The sequence below is a fragment of the Astyanax mexicanus genome, chromosome 11 (genome assembly GCF_023375975.1).
Source record: "Astyanax mexicanus isolate ESR-SI-001 chromosome 11, AstMex3_surface, whole genome shotgun sequence".
NCBI lineage: Eukaryota > Metazoa > Chordata > Actinopteri > Characiformes > Acestrorhamphidae > Astyanax > Astyanax mexicanus.
This window is the reverse complement of record NC_064418.1, coordinates 23677387-23701645: the sequence shown is the minus strand read 5'-3', so window position 1 is coordinate 23701645 and position 24259 is coordinate 23677387. Positions and strand designations below refer to the sequence as shown.

The 24259-nt window shown below is 36.1% G+C and overlaps 1 protein-coding gene across 3 annotated transcripts in view; it reads right to left on the bottom strand.

Moving 5' to 3' along the window:
• Positions 1-20558, bottom strand: part of LOC103046416 (collagen alpha-3(VI) chain) — a 138300-nt gene extending 117742 nt beyond the window's left edge. Inside the window, exons 1-3 of one of the 3 annotated variants that reach the window (XM_049484680.1) lie at positions 20315-20558; positions 5671-5780; positions 2005-2601 (exon numbers count right to left, since the gene is read on the bottom strand). In XM_049484680.1, the coding sequence (XP_049340637.1) occupies positions 2005-2601; positions 5671-5764 (691 nt within the window). In that variant the 5' untranslated portion in view covers positions 5765-5780; positions 20315-20558. The remainder of the gene's footprint in view (positions 1-2004; positions 2602-5670; positions 5781-20314) is intronic. The other 2 variants (XM_049484681.1, XM_049484682.1) reach the window with 2 other exon arrangements.
• Positions 20559-24259: the final 3701 nt, after the last annotated feature.

Below are 24259 nucleotides of genomic sequence, written 5' to 3'. Positions count from 1 at the left end.
GAATTATGGGAGTTGGAGTGAGGTCTGAAAGTGGGTGCTAGTGAATTATGGGAGTTGGAGTGAGGGCTGATAGTGGGTGCTAGTGAATTATGGGAGTTGGAGTGAGGTCTGAAAGTGGGTGCAGGTGAATTATGGAAGTTGGAGTGAGGGGCTGAAAGTGGGTGCAGGTGAATTATGGGAGTTGGAGTGAGGTCTGATAGTGGGTGCAGGTGAATTATAGGATTTGGACTAAGGGAGGCTAGTGGGTGCAGGTAAATCATTGGAGTTGTAGATAGGGCTGATGGCGGGTGCAGGTGAACTAAGGGAGTTAAAGTGAGAGCTGAGAGGGGGTACAGATGAATAATGGGGGTTGGACAAAGGGCTGATAGTGGGTGCAGGTAAATTATGAAGCTTAGAATGAGGGCTGATAGTGGGTGCAGGTGAATTATGAAAAATGTGAGGACTGATAGTGGGTGCAGGTGAATTAAGAAAGTTGGAGTCAGGGCTGAGTGTGGGTGCAGGTAAATTAGGGGAGTTGGAGTGAGGTGTAAATGTGGGTGAGGGTGAATTATGGGGGTTGGAATGATGGCTGATAACAGGTGCAGGTGAACTATTGGAGTTGGAGTGAGGACTGATAGTCGGTACAGGAGAATTATGAAAGTTGGAGTGACGAATGATAGTGGGTGCTAGTGAATTATGGGAGTTGGAGTGAGGTCTGATAGTGGGTGCAGATGATTTATGGGAGTTGGAGTGAGGTCTGAAAGTGGGTGCTAGTGAATTATGGGAGTTGGAATGAGGGCTGATAGTGGGTGCTAGTGAATTATGGGAGTTGGAGTGAGGTCTGAAAGTGGGTGCTAGTGAATTATGGGAGTTGGAGTGAGGGCTGATAGTGGGTGCAGGTAAATTAACGGAGTTGGTGTGAGGGCTGATAGTGGGTGCAGATGAATTATGGGAGTTGGAGTGAGGTCTGATAGTGGGTGCAGGTGTATTATGGGAGTTGTAGTGAGGTCTGATGGTGGGTGCAGGTGAATTATGGAAGATGGAGTGAGGTCTGATTGTGTGTGCAGTTGAATTATGAGAGTTGGAGTGAGGTCTGATAGTGGGTGCAGGTGAATTATGGGAGCTGTAGGGAGGTCTGATGGTGGGTGCAGGTGAATTATGGGAGTTGGAGTGAGGTCTGAAAGTGGGTGCAGGTGAATTATGGGAGTTGGACTGAGGGCTGATAGTGGGTGCAGGTGAATTATGGGAGTTGGAGTGAGGTCTGATAGTGGGTGCAGGTGAATTATGGGAGTTGGACTGAGGGCTGATAGTGGGTGCAGGTGAATTATGGGAGTTGGAGTGAGGTCTGATGATGGGTGCAGATGAATTATGGGAGTTGGAGTGATGGGCTGAAAGTGTGCAGGTGAATTATGGAAGTTGGAGTGAGGGCTTGGAGGCGAATGTAGGTGAATTATGGAAGTTGGAGTGGGTACTGGGAATACACCATAGTAACATAATATTACCACCCACGGTGGACAGTGCAGTGAAGGCTAATGATGGTGAATGTGATGGCATCTTGTATGTAAGCAACAACAAGCGACATTGGCAGAAATCACATTTACTTTCAATGCATCATTCTTTACCTTAAATAGAAATTGGCTGGAACTGAAGATGTACTGCTTTAAATATATCTTAGGTGAAACCTGATTTAGAATCACATCAATGCCGAATACATCATACCCTGCATTTCAATTTTGAATGAACATGACAAGCATCATGCATTCTTCCTATATTTTCCCTTTTAACATTTTACCTTTTGCTGTTAGAATTTTATAAAATAAAATTTCTTCAGGGAGCTTCAGAGTCACCACATACAGCATATTCTTCAATATTTAAATTATTATTTTTTTCTGATTAAATGTTTTTTAAAGCATCTATATTTCTAATATGATACGCTTTTTGGAAACATGACCAACAGCAGTAGGAAAATGCATGAAATATTTGTTGACATTTCATTATAGAGTCCTTCTTAGTACAATTACATACCTGCTGTGAATTCAGTCTCTATCACAATGGTGCGCTGGGCCACCCCTTTAATATACGGAAGCAGCTGATCACCCATTCCTGTCACCATTCTGACATCAGGGGCGGACAGAACAAAGCTTTTCTCAGTTGCGACAGCCTGCAGCTGGGCACTAGCTGACTCGCCCACCGCAACACCAAATGTGAACACATTGGCCTGCTTTAGTGCCCTTTCTCCCTCACTAATATCATCAGTGGACTGCCCAGCGCTGATAATTACCAAGGCCTGGGGCACCCCTTCCTCTGCCCTGCCCCCTGCCTCAGGGCCCAACAGACTCTCGGTAACCTGTTCCAAAGCTGCCCCCAGATTAGAATCGTCTCCACCCAGGAATTTAAGCCCTTGCACAACATTCCGGATGTCCGCTTTGTTGTCATAGCTATTGAGATAGAACTTTATCTCTGGGTCAGCACCATAGAGCACCAGGGCTACCCGGATCATGTCCCTGCCCACATCGAGCCCCTCGATCACTCGCAGAGCCAAATCACGGACGAGAGGGAAGTTGGCAGCTCCAACGTTCTCTGATCCATCAATTAAGAGTACAAGGTCAGCTGAATCTTGGGCTTTGAAGGAGAGAATAAGAGAAAGAAAGAATCAAAGCAAATGCAAAATGTGAAGGTTAAAAAATGAAAGAGAAAGAAACAGTGCACGCACATGACTGGATATGAGTGTCACAGTCATGGATATTCACAAAGCATAATACAACACAAAAACATCATGCTGCATGTGGACTGAATCAATGAAGATACTAAAACATTTTCTTTTATTTAAGGCCAATAACAGTTACTCAAAATATTTCACATCAATATTGTTGTTAAAGCCACAATCAGGAGCTGGAATTCCCAAGACAAAACAAGAAGCTCTGGATCCAGAGATTAGCGAGTGAGCGCTAGACTGTGAACTTCCTAAGGGAAACTCCTTGTTTTCACGGGCACAGGTCTTGAAAACAAGGGTTCCACAGGATTTTTTTAAAACCTACACATAATAAGTTAGAATAGTAAACCATTAAACTAATTTGAATTAGGGTTGTGGTTGTTTATCTGCAGGGTTTAAGATGATTTTGGAAAAGGTGTTTCTGAGTTAGTGCTGTGCAATAAGTGGTGTAACACTATCAATGTTTTTATTTAATAATGGGAGCAGCTGAAAGCTTTTCCTTGCTTGGGTCCCATACACTGAGAGATGTTATGTCAATGGCTTAATATTGATAATATTCAATCAATGTTAAATAAGCCATAAAATGTCCACTGGGCTGGATCAGAACATCAGTGTTAGCAGAGCCAGACCCAGCTTTGCAGAAAAACTACATTATTCACATCATTTCCTGTGTACCCAGAGATTCTTACAGTGACCACTGAGCCTTACAGTGTTAACACACTAACGGGAAAGTAAGTTAGTAATCTTTTGTAATCTCTGTGGGGAGGCAGGTAAGTGCAGGAGGAGAGAACCAGTAATGCTACCTTTTATTTAATCAATAGATTTGATTAATGCATTAATAATTACATTTAAAAGAACTGAATTTTTTTTTTCTTGGTTTTGTATATTTCAGAAATGCTCATTTAACAATTGCAGGCATTTGACCTACATTTTGTTAACAATCTGCTTTTCTTTAGCAAACTCTTTTAACTCTCCTCAAACAGCTTTATTTGAGTGTTTACTAACCATAGAATTGAGTAAAACCTAGCAATCGAGGCATTCATGTCTGTTTGTTTGTATTATCTTACAATAAACATGTGCCAATTAAATGTACCAATGACATTAATGACCACACGTTTCATGATCATGTTTTCCATTTTTCCCAGTAAGCTCGGACCTAACTTTATATAATAATGCTGTAGTTTGCCTGGTATGTTACCAATTTAAAAGCATAAATTATAAATTTAGAAAAAAGGCACATTTGTCCCTAAAATAAAATAATAAAAATATTATGTTGTATGAGATGTAATAAAGTGCTGTGGCCTATTTTGTCAGGCAGATAAAAGAGATTACTGGTACGGGTGGATCTATGCTGTATACCTGTCAACAAATCTGATTGTGGCTTTTCATTGTACACACAAAATGTATACATTTTTACAAAAACTGATATCCTGATTTGGTCCACACTTTTTATACATTTAGTAATTATGTACTTAAGCTGTAGGAAATATATCTAACTTAAATAATAGGTAATTTAATATGTTACAGTTTGCCAATGTTAAAAATGCCTTGTTTTGGTCAAAAGACTTTAACGACTGAAAGTAACAGAGTAAAGTCCACAGTTCTACTGATCAAATCAAATATAACTCTGTTAGGGTCTTACGTTAGTCCTTGTTATATAGTGTATAGTTCATTATAATGTTAAATTTTTAGTATAAAACAATGTAAACAGGAGATTTTCTAAAATAAACTATTTGTCTCGCTACATGAAATACAAATAGAAGAATAGCATTAGAACTACACTGTGCCTAATATCCACTCAATATTTGTTTATGACAATTAATAAAAAGTGGGACACTGTTTTTTTCAATTTTCAATTGGTGTTCTAAAAACTATGAAATTTAAACATCTTCATCTGGTATTCAGTCACACCATGCAGACTCAGGTTACAGAATTTTGCTCAAAGTACCAGTCATGAACCTTTGCCTCATCTTTACATCTTCATATTCAAAAATATGAAATCTATAAAAATAGAAAACCAATTCAGAAATATCTGGAATACATATTTATTCATACTCATCTTTATTTTATTCATTATTATTGGCAGTTCATTTAATGAAAAGATGAAAGCAGGAGGTTTATCACTGTATTCAAAAGGTTTATTTTTTCACAGTTATAATAAAAGTAGACATTTATTATCATTCACATATACAGAATAAGACACTGAGCTCAACAAACAAAAGCTGTGGTGGGGTTAGCCGCTATGATTGTATTTCTTCTGTATATTAATGTAAAACAGATAATGTGAGCTTCCCTTCTATAAAGATTTGTTTTATTCTGTGGTAAATTACAGATAGCCTGAGAAATAAGAAAGGAGAAATGAATAAGACAGATGGATTTTTGTTTGATATAAATTACTCAAATGTATCAAACACAAGACAGCTGTGCTAATTATTACCAATTACCAGTTATAAAAGACTCATGCACTAAATGTGATTTTTGAAGGAAACAGTGATGTTAACAGTGCAGGTGAAGGGTTAATAAGGTTATTTTTGTGCCATCCTTGCATTAATTATATTTTTCACCAGTGCTGGCTTCTTAGGCTTGGCTGTAGCTAAACAAGAACACACCAGCATCAGCATGATAAAGCGAAACACCCTGCCTCAGTTTCCTGTGTTGCAATCATGACAAATCACTCTCTCTGTATTTTTCATCCTTTAGACAACATTATCAACCAACCCCCCCACCCCCGCACCCAAGGTAACCCCTAACCACTGCAATTTATATAGATGTGTTATGCAGATGTAACACAGTTTTCCACCAATGCACAGTATTAAAACTGCCATTACCTCAAAAACTGAAAGATAATAACCAGTATACCTTGTGATTTGTATATGTGTGTGGAATCCTTCCTGAGGTTTACACAATAATAGTAAACAATTAGCAGAAACAATGTTTGACAAGGTATTAGACCACTATAACAATATGGGTAAACTTACAGTCCTGAGCATCAAGTTTTGGGAGGTGGCTGAAAAACAGTGCACCTAGGAGGATGCACAGTGGAAGCAACCGCATTTTTGACATCGTCTTCATAGGCACCAGAAGAAGCCTGTAAAAGAGACAAAACTGCTGTTCAGCATACTGACTCATGATCTGAAACATTTAAGAGTGACAAACATGCAAAAAAATAAAACATCATACACTGCAAAACCCAATACGTTGACTAAACTCAAACCTTTAATTATAATGGATTACCTTATACATTTTAAGTTCATGTAATATCATTTTAAGTACAATGAACTTAACAAATACATATACATATATATTTAAAATTAAGATTTTCCTGAACTTATATCATTTATTTGCTCACATACTGTATACTACATTGGGGGACACACACAGTATGCAAATAGATTATGACAGAAGCCAATGGAAAATAACTGAAGGCATCAAAACTGTAAATGAACACATGTGGCATTATGCACTTTACAAAAAAAGGTAAAATAACTGAAAACATGTTTTATATTCTAGTTTCTTAAAAAATAGCCACCCTTTCCTCTGATTACTGCTTTGCACACTCTTGGCATTCTCTCAAGGAGCTTCAAGAGGTAGTCAGCTGAAGTGGTTTTTAGGTGTGCCTTATCAGAGTTAATTAGTGGAATTTCTTGCTTTATCAATGGGGTTGGGACCATCAGGTGTGTTGTGCAGTCAGGTTACTACACTGCCGATAGCCCTATTGGACAACTGTTAAAATTCACATTATGGCAGGAACCAATCAGCTAACTACAGAAAAAGGAGTGGCCATCATTACTTTAAGAAACGAAGGTCAGTCAGTCCTGAAAAATGGCAAAAACTTGAAATGTGTCCCCAAGTGGAGTCGAAAAAAACATCAAGCGCTACATCGAAACTGGCACCCATGAGGACCGACCCAGAAAAGGAAGACCAAGAGTCACCTCTGCTTCTCAGAAGTTAATCTGAGTCACCAGCCTCAGAAATCGCAAGTTAACAGCAGCTCAGATCAGAGACCAATTGAATGCCACACAGAGTTCTAGCAGCAGACGCATCTCTGGAATAACTGTTAAGAGGAGACTGCGCAAATCAGGCTTTCATGATCAAATAGCTGCTAGGAAACCACTGTTAGGAGAGGCAACAAGCAGAAGAGATTTGTTTGGGCCAAGAAACACAAGGAATGGACATTAGACCAGTGGAAATCTGTGCTTTGGTCTGGTGAGTCCAAATTTGAGATCTTCGGTTCCAACCGCTGTCTTTGTGAGACGCAGAAAAGGTGAATGGGTGGATTCCACATGCCTGGTTCCCACTGTAAAGCATGGTGGAGGAGCTGTGATGGTGTTGGGGTGTTTTTCTGGTGACACTGTTGGGTTTTTATTCAAAAAGTAATGGACACTGAACCAGCATGGGTACCACAGCGTCCTGCAGCGACATGCCATCCCATCTGGTTTGCGTTTAGTTGGAGGATCATTTATTTTTCAGCAGGACAATGACCCCGAACACACCTCCAGGCTGTGTAAGGGCTATTTGACCAAGAAGGAGAGTGATGGAGGGCTGCGGCAGATGACCTGGCCTAGTTTGGGGTGAGCTGGACCGCAGAGTGAAGGGGCCAACAAGTGCTAAACACCTCTGGGAACTCCTTCAAGACTGTTGGGAAAACCAATTCACTTGACTACCTCTTGAAGCTCATTGAGAGAATGCCAAGAGTGTGCAAAGCAGTAATCAGAGCAAAGAGTGGCTAATTTTAAAGAAACTAGAATATAAAACGTTTTCAGTTATTTAACCTTTTTTTGTTAAGTACATAACTCCATATGCGTTCATTCATAGTTTTGATGATTTTTTGTAGGAGGCAAAAGAAACACAACATTACAACAAAAATTCTAAGAACATAAAAATAATATTTCTTTTAACATGCCAGGTTTCTAGGATTTTGTAAAGGTGGTAGTACAATTAATGTAGGATATAGAAAAGTGTGTGAACCAGGTCACAAACTAGACAACATGTCATTTTGGGTTTTAAAATATATTAATATACAAAATCAAATATATTTATACTTTAAAACACTTGTCTGTGAGTCCGTGCCCAGAAACCACACATTTAATTGAGCTCTGCTACTTGCTCTTTTTATCCAACCAGAATTCTGTCTTGTTAATGATCACTAAATGAGTATACAATATGATGATCTTTGCGACTGCACTTAAAGATACTTTCAGTTCTTTTTTTGATTGACTAACCTTTTCTTAGTTGAATTCATTTCAATTCAATTCAATTACAAGAAAAGTTGTTCCAAAGCAGCTTTACAGAGAAAAAACAGGTTCATGCTTTTTATGAGCGAGCACCACAGGCAAGAGTTGAGTAGTTCTTGCCATAATATGGATAAGTACATTCCTCAAATTCACTGTATACCAACTCTACCTCTTCATAAACACATTAAAAGAGCAATAAATTCAAGTATTTAACCAAAAGCCCACCAAGAAAACGCGGTCTAAAACGAAATATCATCCCTAATTATAAATTAATTTATATAGATTTTATAAATAAATATAAACAACTAAAAATGAATTGGATTACTGAAACAAATAAGAATATATAAAAAATAGTACAATAAGCAGATTATGGTGCAATTGCTAGTTATATAGGATTAAATAATTTATAAACTGAAAAAACTGTAAAATATCTTATGAACGAAAGAAGCCATTTCTGCAAGCACGCCACAAACAGAGTCGCCTGAGGTATGCAAAAGCAAAAGCACACCTCAGGTGACTCTGTTTGTGGCGGTTTGTGGGTGTCCATCAGTTATTAGATATATCAAACTGAAATGACTGTTGCAAACACACAAATATTTTGAACTAAAAATGATTAAGATTAATAGGGGTGCCCAAACTTTTTCATATGACTGTATGTTTAGAATATGTAATTTGCATAGAACAGAGGTCACTAATGGGTGGACCGCGGTCTGGGTCCAGACCCAAACGTTATCCAAAGCGGACCCAAACCTACTGAGAAGGATTTAATTGTATACGTGCTTTGCGGCACAGTAAACTCACAGACCAATCACGTGTGGGGTAAGATCACCAAACGCTCTCTTCATTCAATCAACGCGGGATCAAACCCGTGATTTCAAGGTTGCGGTACCGCTGCTCCGGCTGTTGAATTGGGACGCGGCCATGAAAAAACGCCTTTATAAGGAGATAGGGAGCCCGAGAACGGGCGGAAAAACAAGAACGGGCGAAAACTAAAGTCACGCCGAGTGCGGCAGAGAGACAAGCGAGGAATGTATACAAAATCTGGCCAGAGAGTCATTTATTATTATTATTATTATTATTATTATTATTTTTATATATATTTTTTATATATTTCATTCAGTTACAACCTTACAGGATATAGCACTTAACACAAGTTAACAATCGGTCCGGACCTTGGCCTGTCGAAATCTGGCAGAGAAGATGCTTCTGCTACTTTTAAGTTGTATGTCTGGCTGCATTTTGGCATTTTTCCAGTGGAAACAATGAATCGTAACAGAGTGACCAACAAGACACAAACCATATGTAAATACTTTAAGTAATTCGAACACGTGACTGTTTCATAGGCAGGTGTACTAATCCCTTAGCTCTGTACTGTATTTAAAAAAAATGTTCTGTCTCTGTTTGCACTTCAAGCATAGTCTTAAAGGGGACATGAAACACTTTAATTCACAATTCACAAAATTTATTTTCACTCTAACAAATCTGATAAGTTTAACAGTTGTCAGTGAAATGGAATTAAAATAATAAGCCATCTAAATGTCATTATTTTAAGTAAGCGCAGCGCCATCTTGTCCCAGCTCTGAAAGTGACGTCAAGAGGTTGGTTCTCGAACGCCTCACTACAATAAACTATGAGTCTACCGTAACTGAAGCGCGATAATCCTCCAGTTGGCTTCAATGCTAGGGGTTAGGAGCGAGCACTTTCTAGACCAGGACTAGTGGAAGAGAGGGGTTTGAGTCAGGAGCATTAGCGCCGGATAAATAAGCTGCAGTTCGAGGCTTTTTTCCTCCGTTTTTATGTCGGATGTACAGACCATCATATATATTAAACATCATATATTTTTTTAATTGTGTTTTTGTGACTTCAAATTGGTTAAATAATTCAAATTAAAACAAAAATCATAAAAAATTTTTTTGGGGGGGGGGTACTTGGTAATTTGTTGCCATATGGCAACAACGCGGGTTCGGTGAACATGCCTTAAAATCTGTTTTTCTTTCAAAAACATGCTCTTATTGAAGGGAATTCTAAACAATTGTAACATTATATTAATAAAATGTGTAGTATAATTTATTTACAATAAAACACATTTAGTTGTATTCATACATTACCATGAATTTCAATAATAACACTCTAAAAAGCCATTTATATAGGCCTATATTGAACTATCACTTTCCATAACAAACCATTTGCAAAAAATATTTTTTCTGATCAGGAAATTAATATATTTGTTAATATATCATATGAAAATGTGAAAATAGCATAATGTTAAGAAATTAAATATGTTTTCAAGTTAAAATCATATACCTATCTGCAAATACAGTGCCAGGATAGCCCTGTCCTATGTAACTCAATGGGAGCCCATTAGGACATGTATAGAATGAATGTCACTGTATGCATGTTGTTGCCATATGGCAACAAATTCATTTTTGCCTTTTACAGAGAAAGTATAACTTTATATTTGGATTAAATGATAAAAAATGAAAGCTTACTTATCCCAGATTTATGTTGAATTTTTTTATGATCAAAATATGTCTTGAAGTTTGAAAACTAGCAATGTATAGGTTCCCACTTTGACGTGACCTTCACAGTGTGGCGCATCCACATGGAAAGGGTTGGCAAACAGGATTTCCTGATTAACTGATGTCATCAAACTGATAAATATTTCAAAAGTAAAGTCCCATTTTCACACACAATGGGAAAAGTGGTGGATATTATGTCATTCTCTATTGAAAATACTCATAAAAAGAATTTGTTGCCATATGGCAACAACATGCAATAGAGGGTTAATGAACTCTGGACTTTACATGCTAACTAGCTAAATGTATATAAACTAGCTAGTTAACTGAATTGCACTACCTGCTGTTGACGGGCTGCAGGGTTTCTGCACGGCTCCACGTAGAGAGAGAATAGACACCTCCAAAACCTCTCACTCTCAGAAAAGCATCTGAAAAGTTCTGCTCAGGTTTATACAGGAAAGATCTCTGAGTAAATGCTCCACGTTAGCCTAGTTCAGCTTCATCTTCATCCATAATCTCCACAAACAATAAGCTCTTTTCCGCTAGCTATATGCGTTGGCTCTTCAACCAACCAACCTCGTGACGTCCAGTGTGCTGCACGGGCAACATGCCCGAACGTAACAAACATAAATATATTATAATTTAGTGTGCAAACATTTTATATAAAAAATCCCCCCCCCCCCCCCCCCCCAAATAAATTCCATTATATTACATTATATTAAAGTTGTACAAACTGAAATGTTTCATGTCCTCTTTAATATGACTGGTTATGGTTATGCATAGTTACATTACAAGAGATTTAGGAGAAAAAAAAATCACAAACCATAGTCTTAATATGACTGGTTGTGGTTTGCACTTATTGTTTGCACTATATAAGACCGAGAAAAGTTTTATTTTTATTTTTTATTCTTATTTCTATTTCTCATAGAATCAATGTGTGAGATAAACCAGTCTGTTACGTTTGTGTTATATGATTTTGTCAAATAGAACTCTAGTTTTCAAGCCATTTTTCATTTTGACGTTTTCTTTAAAATTTAATTTTTAAATCTCCTCTGGTCACGTACTCGTGAACCCAGTATCATGTCTCGTCTCGTGATATTAGTGTCTCGTCACACCCCTACAAATGACCCATTATTAAATGTAATTAAATGTTACTGAAGAATATGAATAAACTGTGTGAATATATATACCTGCTGATTTATTGATTCAATATTTTGTGTTTTAATTTTTAACCCACAGAAGTAACACTGAATGTCTGAATGCCTGGCAATGTAAGTGACAAATGTGATGTGTTTGTATGTTTCAAACTCTTTTGGCGAAGTCTACAAAGCTGCTTGATTGTGGGTTTTCAAATACATGTGCTCCCACAAAAACATTGCACTTGCCAGCAAATGCTTTTGGGTTAAAATTCAGAACAGCCACAATCACTGTTTTGTCCAGTTACTATACATAGACTGGGCTGCACTAACAGAGTTTAGAACCAAACAAGACATGGTTAATCTAGATGTGCTGCATCCACTTATTTATAAAAAAAAAAAAAAAACACTACAAGAATCTATGATTAAACCTTAATATATATTTACAGAATTTTCTTGCATTTTGTTTTGATTGTGCACTAAATTAATGTGATAGTATTAGTAAAAATCTCTGTATTTAGCTCCTCCCATATGATGGGAAACTAGCACAGGGCAAATGCTACCCTCACGCTCAGTCATACATAGACTTAGTCCTGATCTTTGAACAATTAGCATAATTTTGAGGCACAATTTTTTGCCTTAATATTAAATTATATATCAGCAGTTACCAATATCTATCATATAAAGGATATGTAAAATATTTACTTGTATTCAGATTTATACCTTTGTATAATATGTATGCTGTTTTACAGTAATAACAGAGATTTTCATAAATGCTAATGACTTACTCTGTATAGTTGGATGTCAGTCACGTGTGTTTACTATGTGTAACATCACCAAAGTGGCAAGCTTAAGGTAATGTTACTGTGAACCGTGCAGCAGAAGTACTATAAACAGACTTGCTGTAGAATGTAAAGCAATAAACCTGAAGAAACAGAAGTAAAATGTGAACATAGCACCCCCAGACCCTTCTTTGGATTATTTATCATCTGTTAACAGCACTGATATTTATGACTTGACTACAACAAACTGAAATGGCATATTCTGCCAAATTGTTGCCATTTTGGTCCCCAGGAAATTACATGTATAAATGTGCACACAAAAATACATGTTATTATAAAGCACAGTGTCTTGTACATTGGCCTAATTGCAAAAGTATGATATGTAAAAAAAAAAAAAGAACACTGAAAAAATAAAAACCTGTTCCCACACTCTAACTATAAACTTTACCAAATATATATATGAAATATAACTATTAAAATTCCCAGAGATTGCTGTGTGACTCCAAATCCCATCTATGATTTTAAAATATACATTTTTTATAATAATCCATAATATTTAAGATGACATACACATTTTAGTTGTGTCATAACTTATTAATTAAAGCTAGGCTAGCTAGTTATAATTTATAAATTAAAGCTAGGTCAGCTATTTAACTTAAAACTAGGTTAGCTGGTCATAAGTTATAAATTAAAGCTAGGTCAGCTAGTTATAACTTATAAATTAAAGCTAGGTCAGCTAGTTATAACTTATAAATTAAAGGTAAGTTAGCTAGCAATAACTTATAAATTAAGGCTAGGTTAGCTAGTAATAACTTATAAATTAAAGCTAGGTTAGCTAGTAATAACTTATAAATTAAGGCTAGGTTAGCTAGCAATAACTTATAAATTAAGGCTAGGTTAGCTAGTAATAACTTATAAATTAAAGCTAGGTTAGCTAGCAATAACTTATAAATTAAGGCTAGGTTAGCTAGTAATAACTTATAAATTAAGGCTAGGTTAGCTAGTAATAACTTATAAATTAAAGCTAGGTTAGCTAGCAATAACTTATAAATTAAGGCTAGGTTAGCTAGTAATAACTTATAAATTAAAGCTAGGTTAGCTAGTAATAACTTATAAATTAAGGCTAGGTTAGCTAGCAATAACTTATAAATTAAGGCTAGGTTAGCTAGTAATAACTTATAAATTAAAGCTAGGTTCGCTAGTAATAACTTATAAATTAAAGCTAGGTTAGCTAGTAATAACTTATAAATTAAAGCTAGGTCAGCTAGTTATAACTTATAAATTAAAGCTAGGTTAGCTAGCAATAACTTATAAATTAAGGCTAGGTTAGCTAGTCATAAGTTATAAATTAAAGCTAGGTCAGCTAGTTATAACTTATAAATTAAAGCTAGGTTAGCTAGTCATAAGTTATAAATTAAGGCTAGGTTAGCTAGCAATAACTTATAAATTAAAGCTAGGTTAGCTAGCAATAACTTATAAATTAAGGCTAGGTTAGCTAGTCATAAGTTATAAATTAAGGCTAGGTTAGCTAGCAATAACTTATAAATTAAAGCTAGGTTATCTAGCAATAACTTATAAATTAAGGCTAGGTTAGCTAGTAATAACTTATAAATTAAAGCTAGGTCAGCTAGTTATAACATAAATTAAAGCTAGGTTAGCTAGCAATAACTTATAAATTAAAGCTAGGTTAGCTAGTAATAACTTATAAATTAAAGCTAGGTCAGCTAGTTATAACTTATAAATTAAAGCTAGGTTAGCTAGCAATAACTTATAAATTAAGGCTAGGTTAGCTAGTCATAAGTTATAAATTAAGGCTAGGTTAGCTAGCAATAACTTATAAATTAAAGCTAGGTTAGCTAGCAATAACTTATAAATTAAGGCTAGGTTAGCTAGTAATAACTTATAAATTAAAGCTAGGTTAGCTAGCAATAACTTATAAATTAAGGCTAGGTTAGCTAGCAATAACTTATAAATTAAAGCTAGGTTAGCTAGTCATAAGTTATAAATTAAGGCTAGGTTAGCTAGTCATAAGTTATAAATTAAAGCTAGGTTAGCTAGCAATAACTTATAAATTAAAGCTAGGTTAGCTAGCAATAACTTATAAATTAAGGCTAGGTTAGCTAGTCATAAGTTATAAATTAAGGCTAGGTTAGCTAGCAATAACTTATAAATTAAAGCTAGGTTATCTAGCAATAACTTATAAATTAAGGCTAGGTTAGCTAGTAATAACTTATAAATTAAAGCTAGGTCAGCTAGTTATAACATAAATTAAAGCTAGGTTAGCTAGCAATAACTTATAAATTAAAGCTAGGTTAGCTAGTAATAACTTATAAATTAAAGCTAGGTTAGCTAGTAATAACTTATAAATTAAGGCTAGGTTAGCTAGCAATAACTTATAAATTAAGGCTAGGTTAGCTAGTAATAACTTATAAATTAAGGCTAGGTTAGCTAGCAATAACTTATAAATTAAAGCTAGGTTAGCTAGCAATAACTTATAAATTAAAGCTAGGTTAGCTAGTAATAACTTATAAATTAAAGCTAGGTTAGCTAGTCATAAGTTATAAATTAAAGCTAGGTTAGCTAGCAATAACTTATAAATTAAGGCTAGGTTAGCTAGCAATAACTTATAAATTAAGGCTAGGTTAGCTAGTAATAACTTATAAATTAAAGCTAGGTCAGCTAGTTATAACTTATAAATTAAAGCTAGGTTAGCTAGTCATAAGTTATAAATTAAGGCTAGGTTAGCTAGCAATAACTTATAAATTAAATCTAGGTTAGCTAGCAATAACTTATAAATTAAGGCTAGGTTAGCTAGTCATAAGTTATAAATTAAGGCTAGGTTAGCTAGCAATAACTTATAAATTAAGGCTAGGTTAGCTAGTAATAACTTATAAATTAAAGCTAGGTCAGCTAGTTATAACTTATAAATTAAAGCTAGGTTAGGTAGCAATAGCTTATAAATTAAGGCTAGGTTAGCTAGTCATAAGTTATAAATTAAAGCTAGGTTAGCTAGCAATAACTTATAAATTAAGGCTAGGTTAGCTAGCAATAAATTATAAATTAAGGCTAGGTTAGCTAGTAATAACTTATAAATTAAAGCTAGGTTAGCTAGTAATAACTTATAAATTAAAGCTAGGTTAGCTAGCAATAACTTATAAATTAAGGCTAGGTTAGCTAGTAATAACTTATAAATTAAAGCTAGGTTAGCTAGCAATAACTTATAAATTAAGGCTAGGTTAGCTAGTAATAACTTATAAATTAAAGCTAGGTTAGCTAGTAATAACTTATAAATTAAAGCTAGGTTAGCTAGTAATAACATAAATTAAGGCTAGGTTAGCTAGCAATAACTTATAAATTAAGGCTAGGTTAGCTAGTAATAACTTATAAATTAAAGCTAGGTCAGCTAGTTATAACTTATAAATTAAAGCTAGGTCAGCTAGTTATAACTTATAAATTAAAGCTAGGTTAGCTAGCAATAACTTATAAATTAAAGCTAGGTTAGCTAGTAATAACTTATAAATTAAAGCTAGGTCAGCTAGTTATAACTTATAAATTAAAGCTAGGTTAGGTAGCAATAACTTATAAATTAAGGCTAGGTTAGCTAGTCATAAGTTATAAATTAAGGCTAGGTTAGCTAGCAATAACTTATAAATTAAAGCTAGGTTAGCTAGCAATAACTTATAAATTAAGGCTAGGTTAGCTAGTAATAACTTATAAATTAAAGCTAGGTTAGCTAGCAATAACTTATAAATTAAGGCTAGGTTAGCTAGTAATAACTTACAAATTAAAGCTAGGTTAGCTAGTAATATCTTATAAATTAAAGCTAGGTTAGGTAGCAATAACTTATAAATTAAAGCTAGGTTAGCTAGTAATAAGTTATAAATTAAGGCTAGGTTAGCTAGTCAGAAGTTATAAATTAAAGCTAGGTTAGCTAGCAATAACTTATAAATTAAAGCTAGGTTAGCTAGTAATAACTTATAAATTAAGGCTAGGTTAGCTAGTAATAACTTATAAATTAAGGCTAGGTTAGCTAGTAATAACTTATAAATTAAAGCTAGGTTAGCTAGTCATAAGTTATAAATTAAAGCTAGGTTAGCTAGCAATAACTTATAAATTAAAGCTAGGTTAGCTAGTAATAACTTATAAATTAAAGCTAGGTTAGCTAGTCATAAGTTATAAATTAAAGCTAGGTTAGCTAGCAATAACTTATAAATTAAAGCTAGGTTAGCTAGTCATAAGTTATAAATTAAAGCTAGGTTAGCTAGCAATAACTTATAAAGTAAAGCTAGGTTAGCTAGCAATAACTTATAAATTAAAGCTAGGTTAGCTAGCAATAACTTATAAATTAAAGCTAGGTTAGCTAGTCATAAGTTATAAATTAAAGCTAGGTTAGCTAGCAATAACTTATAAATTAAAGCTAGGTTAGCTAGTCATAAGTTATAAATTAAAGCTAGGTTAGCTAGCAATAACTTATAAAGTAAAGCTAGGTTAGCTAGCAATAACTTATAAATTAAAGCTAGGTTAGCTAGCAATAACTTATAAATTAAAGCTAGGTTAGCTAGTCATAAGTTATAAATTAAAGCTAGGTTAGCTAGCAATAACTTATAAAGTAAAGCTAGGTTAGCTAGCAATAACTTATAAATTAAAGCTAGGTTAGCTAGCAATAACTTATAAATTAAAGCTAGGTTAGCTAGTAATAACTTATAAATTAAAGCTAGGTTAGCTAGTCATAGGGTGACCATATTTTTATTTGGGTAAACCAGGACACCTGGCTTGAGCAAGCTGTTTCTCCGGATAGGAAATTTATGTGGAACTTTGATTTGGCGCCCCCTTTAGGCTGCATACCCCCCCCTTAAGAAGAGGGCTGCTTTCACTGAAAGGACTCAGGGATTATTTCACATGCAGCACCGTGCGCAGTGCCCTAGTGCCTGTAAATGTAATGGTCCAATGAAGGTAATTTAAAAAACAGGACATTTCCTCACTTTTTAAAAAAAAAAAACCCGGGACAGGAAGTGAAATACGGACATGTCCCGGGAAATACGGACGTTTGGTCACCCTAGCTAGTCATAAATTATAAATTAAGGCTAGGTCAGCTAGTCTTAAATTATACATTAAAGCTAGGTTAGGTAGTCATAACTTATAACACACCACATTAAGCAAAAGGCCAAGCACAAGCCCATTAATTCCCACAGTTTTCTCAAGGTAACATTCCTCTGCATCACTGTCTAGCTTATGGCACGTTCCATTTGTTTGAAATTAGTGTTGTGTCAGATTCGTTTGAATGAAGAATCATTTGAGTGAACGTACTGAATCAAATCACTTTCTCAGCTGATTCATTCCTTTCTCAGTTCAGTAGTTGAGCTCAGCAGCGACCATGCAGGCCGGTAGGGGAACTGCTGTGTGGTCTGTGAATCACTGAATCACCCACAAATCTGGTGGCAGAGTGACTAAAAAGTTCACTAAATATACTGACACTCAGGGCTGAGGGCTCCTGTTCACTCACTGTGTGCTCCAATCACTGAAGGTACTGACGCTCCCGTTCACTCACTGTGTGCTCCCTTCACTGGACATACTGTCACTCAGGGCTGACGGCGCTCCCCTTCACTCACTGGGTGTTTTGTTCACTGAACGTACTAAAACTCAGGGCTGACAACGCTTCCGTTCACTCACGTATGATTCACTGAACATACTGACACTGTGATTTACATTCACACTGCCACCCAGAGTCACAGGCTCTGACTGAGACCACCTCCTGTAGCTGGTCTCGGGCTGGTTGTTTTGATCCAGTTGTTTTGAGTGCGATAATAGGTCAATCAATCCGCAGGGTACCGCAGGGTACCAGAATAGGTTTTAACCAGACCAAATAGTGCTGGCGTGAAAATGCTAAGTTATCTTCCTCAGTTCCTGGCCCAGACTATTTGTGGTGTCAATCAATTAAAAAAATAATTACAACAAAGTTTTTACAATGGATATAAAGAAATGTAAAATACAGTTAAAAATACCATTATATTTATATATGTACTAGTATGTTTGTTCATTAAATCAGTCAGAAACCAGGGCTGCTTTCCACATTTCCACAACTTCCACATTCAAAATGTTAGCTAACTAAAGGCTAGTACAATTTGCGCTTGCTAATAATTAAATAACTTAGATTAGCAATTTAGGGATTCTAATTACAGTGAGATTTAGAAGTAATGACCATGAGCAAGCTGAGTTAGCAAGCACTGGCTAAATTCCTTGAATTAGCTGGCTAACTGGCCAAATTTAGCTGTTTAAAATGTAAAATTTTATAGTTATTTCATAGTTTTATACTTAAGGTAAAATTACATATATAGTGAATAGCTTTTAAACTCCAGTTATAAACTTTTTTAAATTCCAGTTATAAACATTTTAAACCCCAGTTAGAAACTTTTAAAACTCCAATTATACATCTTTTAAAGTCTAGTAATAAACCTTTTAAACTCCTGTTATAAGCTTTTTAAACTGCAGTTATAAAGCTTTTAAACTCCAGTTAGAAAGCTTTTGAACTGCAGTTTTAAAGGTTTTAAATCTTCAGTTATAACAACACATTTCAACTCCAATTAAATAGCTTTTAAACTCCACTTATAAGCTTTTAAATCCTGTTAAAACCTTTTAAACTCCACTTATAAGCTTTTAAACCCAGTTACATTCTCTCACTTTAGCTTAATAATATTGATTAACTACCCTTATGTGCGTACAGAACTTTGTACATTTCTGAAGTCATGTCCTGAATGAAGGTAGAAAATGGATTAATCCAATTTATTGAATTCCAGCACCATATTCTGACTCACCACTGCCCCCTGGCTGGCCTATATGGGATTTTTTTTATTTGTTTCAGCTGGGAGATAGTTTAGTATGAGACTCAGTGTTTTCAAAGCGTGTTTATGCATCTTAAAGCAATTCCCATGAAATACGTTTAAATTGTTACGAGTACGTGCACACATACATACAGTTATTCAGAGGCTCACAGCTGGAGTTATACAATGAATGAAATGAACAAGTATCTGCACCAGTGACTCTGCTCGTTCTGGGAGTAATGAGTAATTTCATCCACAGACATCTGGTTCTGCTCGACGTGCCAGCGCCCTAACTCTCCCAGGCTTCTCTGACCATCTGGCGAAGGCTGTGGAAAAAATGTCTCACTCAGCCTTAGTCTTTACTGCTGCGAGGGTGTGATTTAACCAGGCAACACCAGGCTCAACTAAACGCAGCTCATACAGAAGAATTTAAACAAATCCATGCTTTCCTCTAGCAGTTAAAACTAGCAGAACAGAGCTGACTCATCGTGTTCATCATCCTACCTTGCAGAATAAATCCCAGTTTTATTTATTTAACCTGCTAAAATGCCTTCGCCCACCACAGATAGAGTAGATGATGTATAATTACCTTTTTTTCTGCAGTAAGTTATTAACGTGTTATTCGATTTTTTTGTGGAGAGTTGGGGGGTTGGAGATGGAGATGCAGATGGACTCTTGGGGTAGCTGCAGTTCACTCATTTGTCTTTTCATAAGCTTAAATATAGTATGTTCATTAGAAGGAGTTAGTAAAGTGCCTATTTTTGTTGTCATAATATTTTAGCCATTAAGTGTTTTCTAATATATTTTGAAGTCATTTTAGTAACATATTAACATACAATGCTTTGTGTGTGTAATTTCAAGCTGAAAAAACTTTCCCAATCAAAACAGTAAGTGCACAGCAGATGATTATTTTTTATCTTTACATTTTTCAGCAGATAGCCTAGTGCTGCATTCAGGAATTCATCCCCTCTCCCCCTCTCTCTCTCTCTCTCTCTCTCTCTCTCTCTCTCTCTCTCTCACAGTTACAGTTCAATCCAAGTCTGGACAGAGCTGAACCAAGCAAGCCCTTAGCCAGCAAACCTCACTGCATTATGCATTAAAAAGCTGCATTTAAAAAGTAGTTTAGTTTTGCTTACCTTGAATAAAAGACGTGGTATTCCACAGAATTTTTAGAGGCTCTAATATTCTGCAAAATAACAAATCTTCTGATTCTAAGTCATTATCTCTCTGGTGTTTCCTGACAGCGAAGTGTAAAAGTGAGTCCGGGTTCTGGGGGATCAGACCAAGGAGACACTGCAGGACACTGGTCAGGACGTCCAGCTGTGTGTTCTCCAGTGGAGAAGTGGTGGAGAATCCCAGCCCGAAACAGGACACACTCTCAGAAAGCTGGAGCGCTGCCACTCGCATTTCTCCAGCACCTCCTCCTTTTTCTGAGGGGAGTTGCAGCAACGGAAAAGGGGAAGAAAAGCCAGAGAAGAGTCCAGCAAATAAGAAACAGACCTACCGTGCTGCAACTGGGACGAGGGTGATGTCACAGATCAAAGACTTATATAATCCCAATTAAAGTTAGGAGCCGCTGTTAATTAAAATGTTTTACGCACTGAAGCTATGATTGTTCCTTAAGTTGCACAGAGAGCTAATGGCCCAGTTCAAGTCAAGTTTAGTTATCTAGGGCATATAACAGAGGGTTTTAATCATAAAGTACCTATACAGACATCTGGCATTGAGCACCTTGTGAGCAGGCCAAAGGCAGCAGTGACAAGAAAAACCTCCTTAAGAGGAACTACGGAAAAATAAGAACTGACTACATACGGTAACTTTAATTTGTATATAGAAGTAACTTTGAGCACAGCAAATCCATTTCCTTTTTTACAGTCCCTGTACATTATGGGCAGTTTTCCAGAGAGGGATTAAGCATAGTCTTGGACAACACAGCATTTTGAATGAGAGATTTTCCATTGAAAGTAAAATATATTCTATAAATAGGTTTATTCCCTGTCCAGGGAGTGGTACAAATCGTCATTATTATGGCATTATTATACGGTATATAACTGTCCTTTCAGTGTATACTCATCCACAAAAAAATCATCTGCTCCCAGAAGAAATCAACCAACAAGAATTTGGTGGGAGGACTTGACAAGACATGTAAATATATATATATATATATATATATATATATATATATATATATATATATATATATATATATATATATATATATATATACGGTGTGGGTTTTAATGTTGTGGAACTGTGTTTGATCTGTATTATTTTGATCTTTGATCTGTATTATCCTTACTGGAATATTGTTCATGGTAACCAGACATAAATCCGCTTCGATAAACAGCACAAGTGGCTGCAAACACCCACACAGACAAACTTAGGCCATGCCAAAATGCAAAATCACTATATGCATATTTTAATACATGGAATCGTACAAGCATACTAGGAGATCAAAATGCATACCCGTTATGCAAAATGCGTACATGACAGGTATTAATAAATGTTTGGCATTCGTAAATTGATTTAAAATCATCCACATCGAGAGGCATCTAATGATAACCATACACTAGATGACTTCGAAAAGACTCTGAAAAGACTTTCAATAGACAAGTCACAGACTTTTTAGTCACAGACTTTTTAGTCACAGGCTAAGATTTTGCAAAGACTAGGGATTTTGCAGGGTCACTGTTTGCAAGACTGCAACTAGATTATTTCCCATCATGCTTCTGGTGAACTTTAACAGAAAGAAAAGCTGTTAAACAATAGAGCAGAAACAGAAGCACTTTTAGCCACAGCTGCCTTTGTATACCAATACTGTGATTAACAGAGGCTCACAACGTTTGTCCTTATTCAACAGTTTGTCACACTGTGAGTTCTTATTATTTTTATTTTATAAAATAAATATTGTGTTCAACTCTGCCTTTAAGCTTCTTTCCCACCCTTTTTTTAATTTAACCATGTGTAGCAAAGAATTACAGTTTCACTGCTATACATTTGCCTTAGTTTTAGACAGAATTAATGCAATAAAGAACATCATTCTTGCAAAATGTGCATCTATTAAACTTTGTATTAAAAATAATGCTGCACAATAAGACAAAGTAGTGCAAAATAAAATAACTTTAAATATAGTCACTATAAAATGTATTACCACCAGAGGCGATTGCTCTAAGACTGCAAGGGAAGCTCAGCTTCCCCTAAAATGTCAAAAAATAAGTGATCAAATATGTACTGTTGTGTGTACATGTCGTTGACCTAATATGTGCTACAACGCTCTCAACTTTTGTCCAGAATTAGCTTCTAATCACTGGTAACGACACGGCTTTCCTCTCACTCATTCCCGCAGCTTCACAGTGCTTTAAACAGTGCGGAGGCTGGGCGTCTACAGAGTTTAAAAGTGAAGCAAAGAGTGCAGCGAAACGAGACGAGTCATTGGATAAATGCTGGGCTTTGTCCCGCCCATCGGACGCTCAGCATCTCTGGGGGTCTATGGGGCAGTGGGCTGGCCTTGGCTGGCCCAGACACCTAGCTTCTGCATAATGATTGAATGATCTGTCTGAGGCTGAATCCCTTTTTGATTGACAGCAAAATGAGCGAATCAGTGATCTTTTGGTGCAAACATCCGTGCTGGGAGCATTTTTACTTTTCATTCTGTTCTGAGTTGAAACAGAGACTTTCCTAATCCTCTTAGCTGCATTTTCTTTGTTAAAAACGACTAGAAAAAAATCAAGCTTCTATTAGTGGTGTTTTTTTTGTTGCTACTTGTGTTTGGAGACTGACTTCTATCACTTTTTCTGACTTCTATCACTTTTTCTGACTTCTATCGCAGTTTCTGTCCAGCGGCTGCTGCTGAGCCCCTTCACCGCTCTTCTATTGGTTGTTGTCATTGTTCATGTCACTATTGCTTGAAAATCATTTGGTTTAAGGTCAGCATAACAATTTGAAATTGTCCCAATCTTCTATTGTTTGCAGTAGCTAACGCACTCAAACAAAAAGCCAAATGCAACCACACAATTAAACGGGGAAATCCCTGTTTCCCAATTAGTCAATACATCGTTAGCATTTAGAGTGGGTACGGAAAGTATTCAGAACCTCTTTAAATTTTTACTCTTTATTTCATTGCAGCCATTTGTTAAAAAAAAATGCTGTATTTCTCATTAATATACACTCACAACCCAATCTTGACAGAAAAAAAATATTTAAAAAAAGGGAAAACTGAAATCACATGGTCATAAGTATTCAGACCCTTTGTTGTGACACTAATATTTACCCCACATGCTGTCCATTTCTTCTGATCCTCCTTGAGATGGTTCTACTCCTTTACTGGAGTCCAGCTGTGTTTAATTAAACTGACTGGACTTAATTAGGAAATTCACACACCTGTCTATATAAGACCTCATAGCTCACAGTGCGTCAGTGCAAATGAGAATGAGGCCGAAGGAACTGTCCAAGGAGCTCAGAGAGAGGCTACAGAAGAATTTCTGCAGCACTCAAAGTTCCTAAGAGCACAGTGACCTCCATAATCCTTAAATGGAAGAAGTTTTGGACGACCAGAACCCTTCAAAGACCTGGCTTTCCAGCCAAACTAAGCAATTTCAGGATAAGAGCCTTGGTGAGAGAGGTAAAGAAGAACCCAAAGATCACTGTGGCTGAGCTTCAGAGATGCGGTAGGAAGATGGGAGAAAGTTTCACAAAGTCAACAAAGTCAACTATCACTGCAGCTCTCCACCATTCAGGACTTTATGACAGAGTTGCCCGATGGAAGCCTCTCCTCAGTGCAAGACCTATGAAAGCCCACATTAAGGACTCCACGACTATTAGAAATAAAATTCTCCTGTCTGACCAGATGAAGATTGAAATTTTTGACGTTAATTAAAAGCGGTATATGTGGAGAAAACTAGACACTGCTCATCACCTGCTCAATACAGTTCCAACAGTGAAACATAGTGGTGGCAGCATCATGCTATGTGGATGTTTTTCAGCTGCAGCGACAGGACGACTGGATTCAATGAAAGAAAGATGAATGCAGTCAAGTACAGAGATATACTTGAAGAAAACCTCTTCCAGAGTGCTCTGGACCT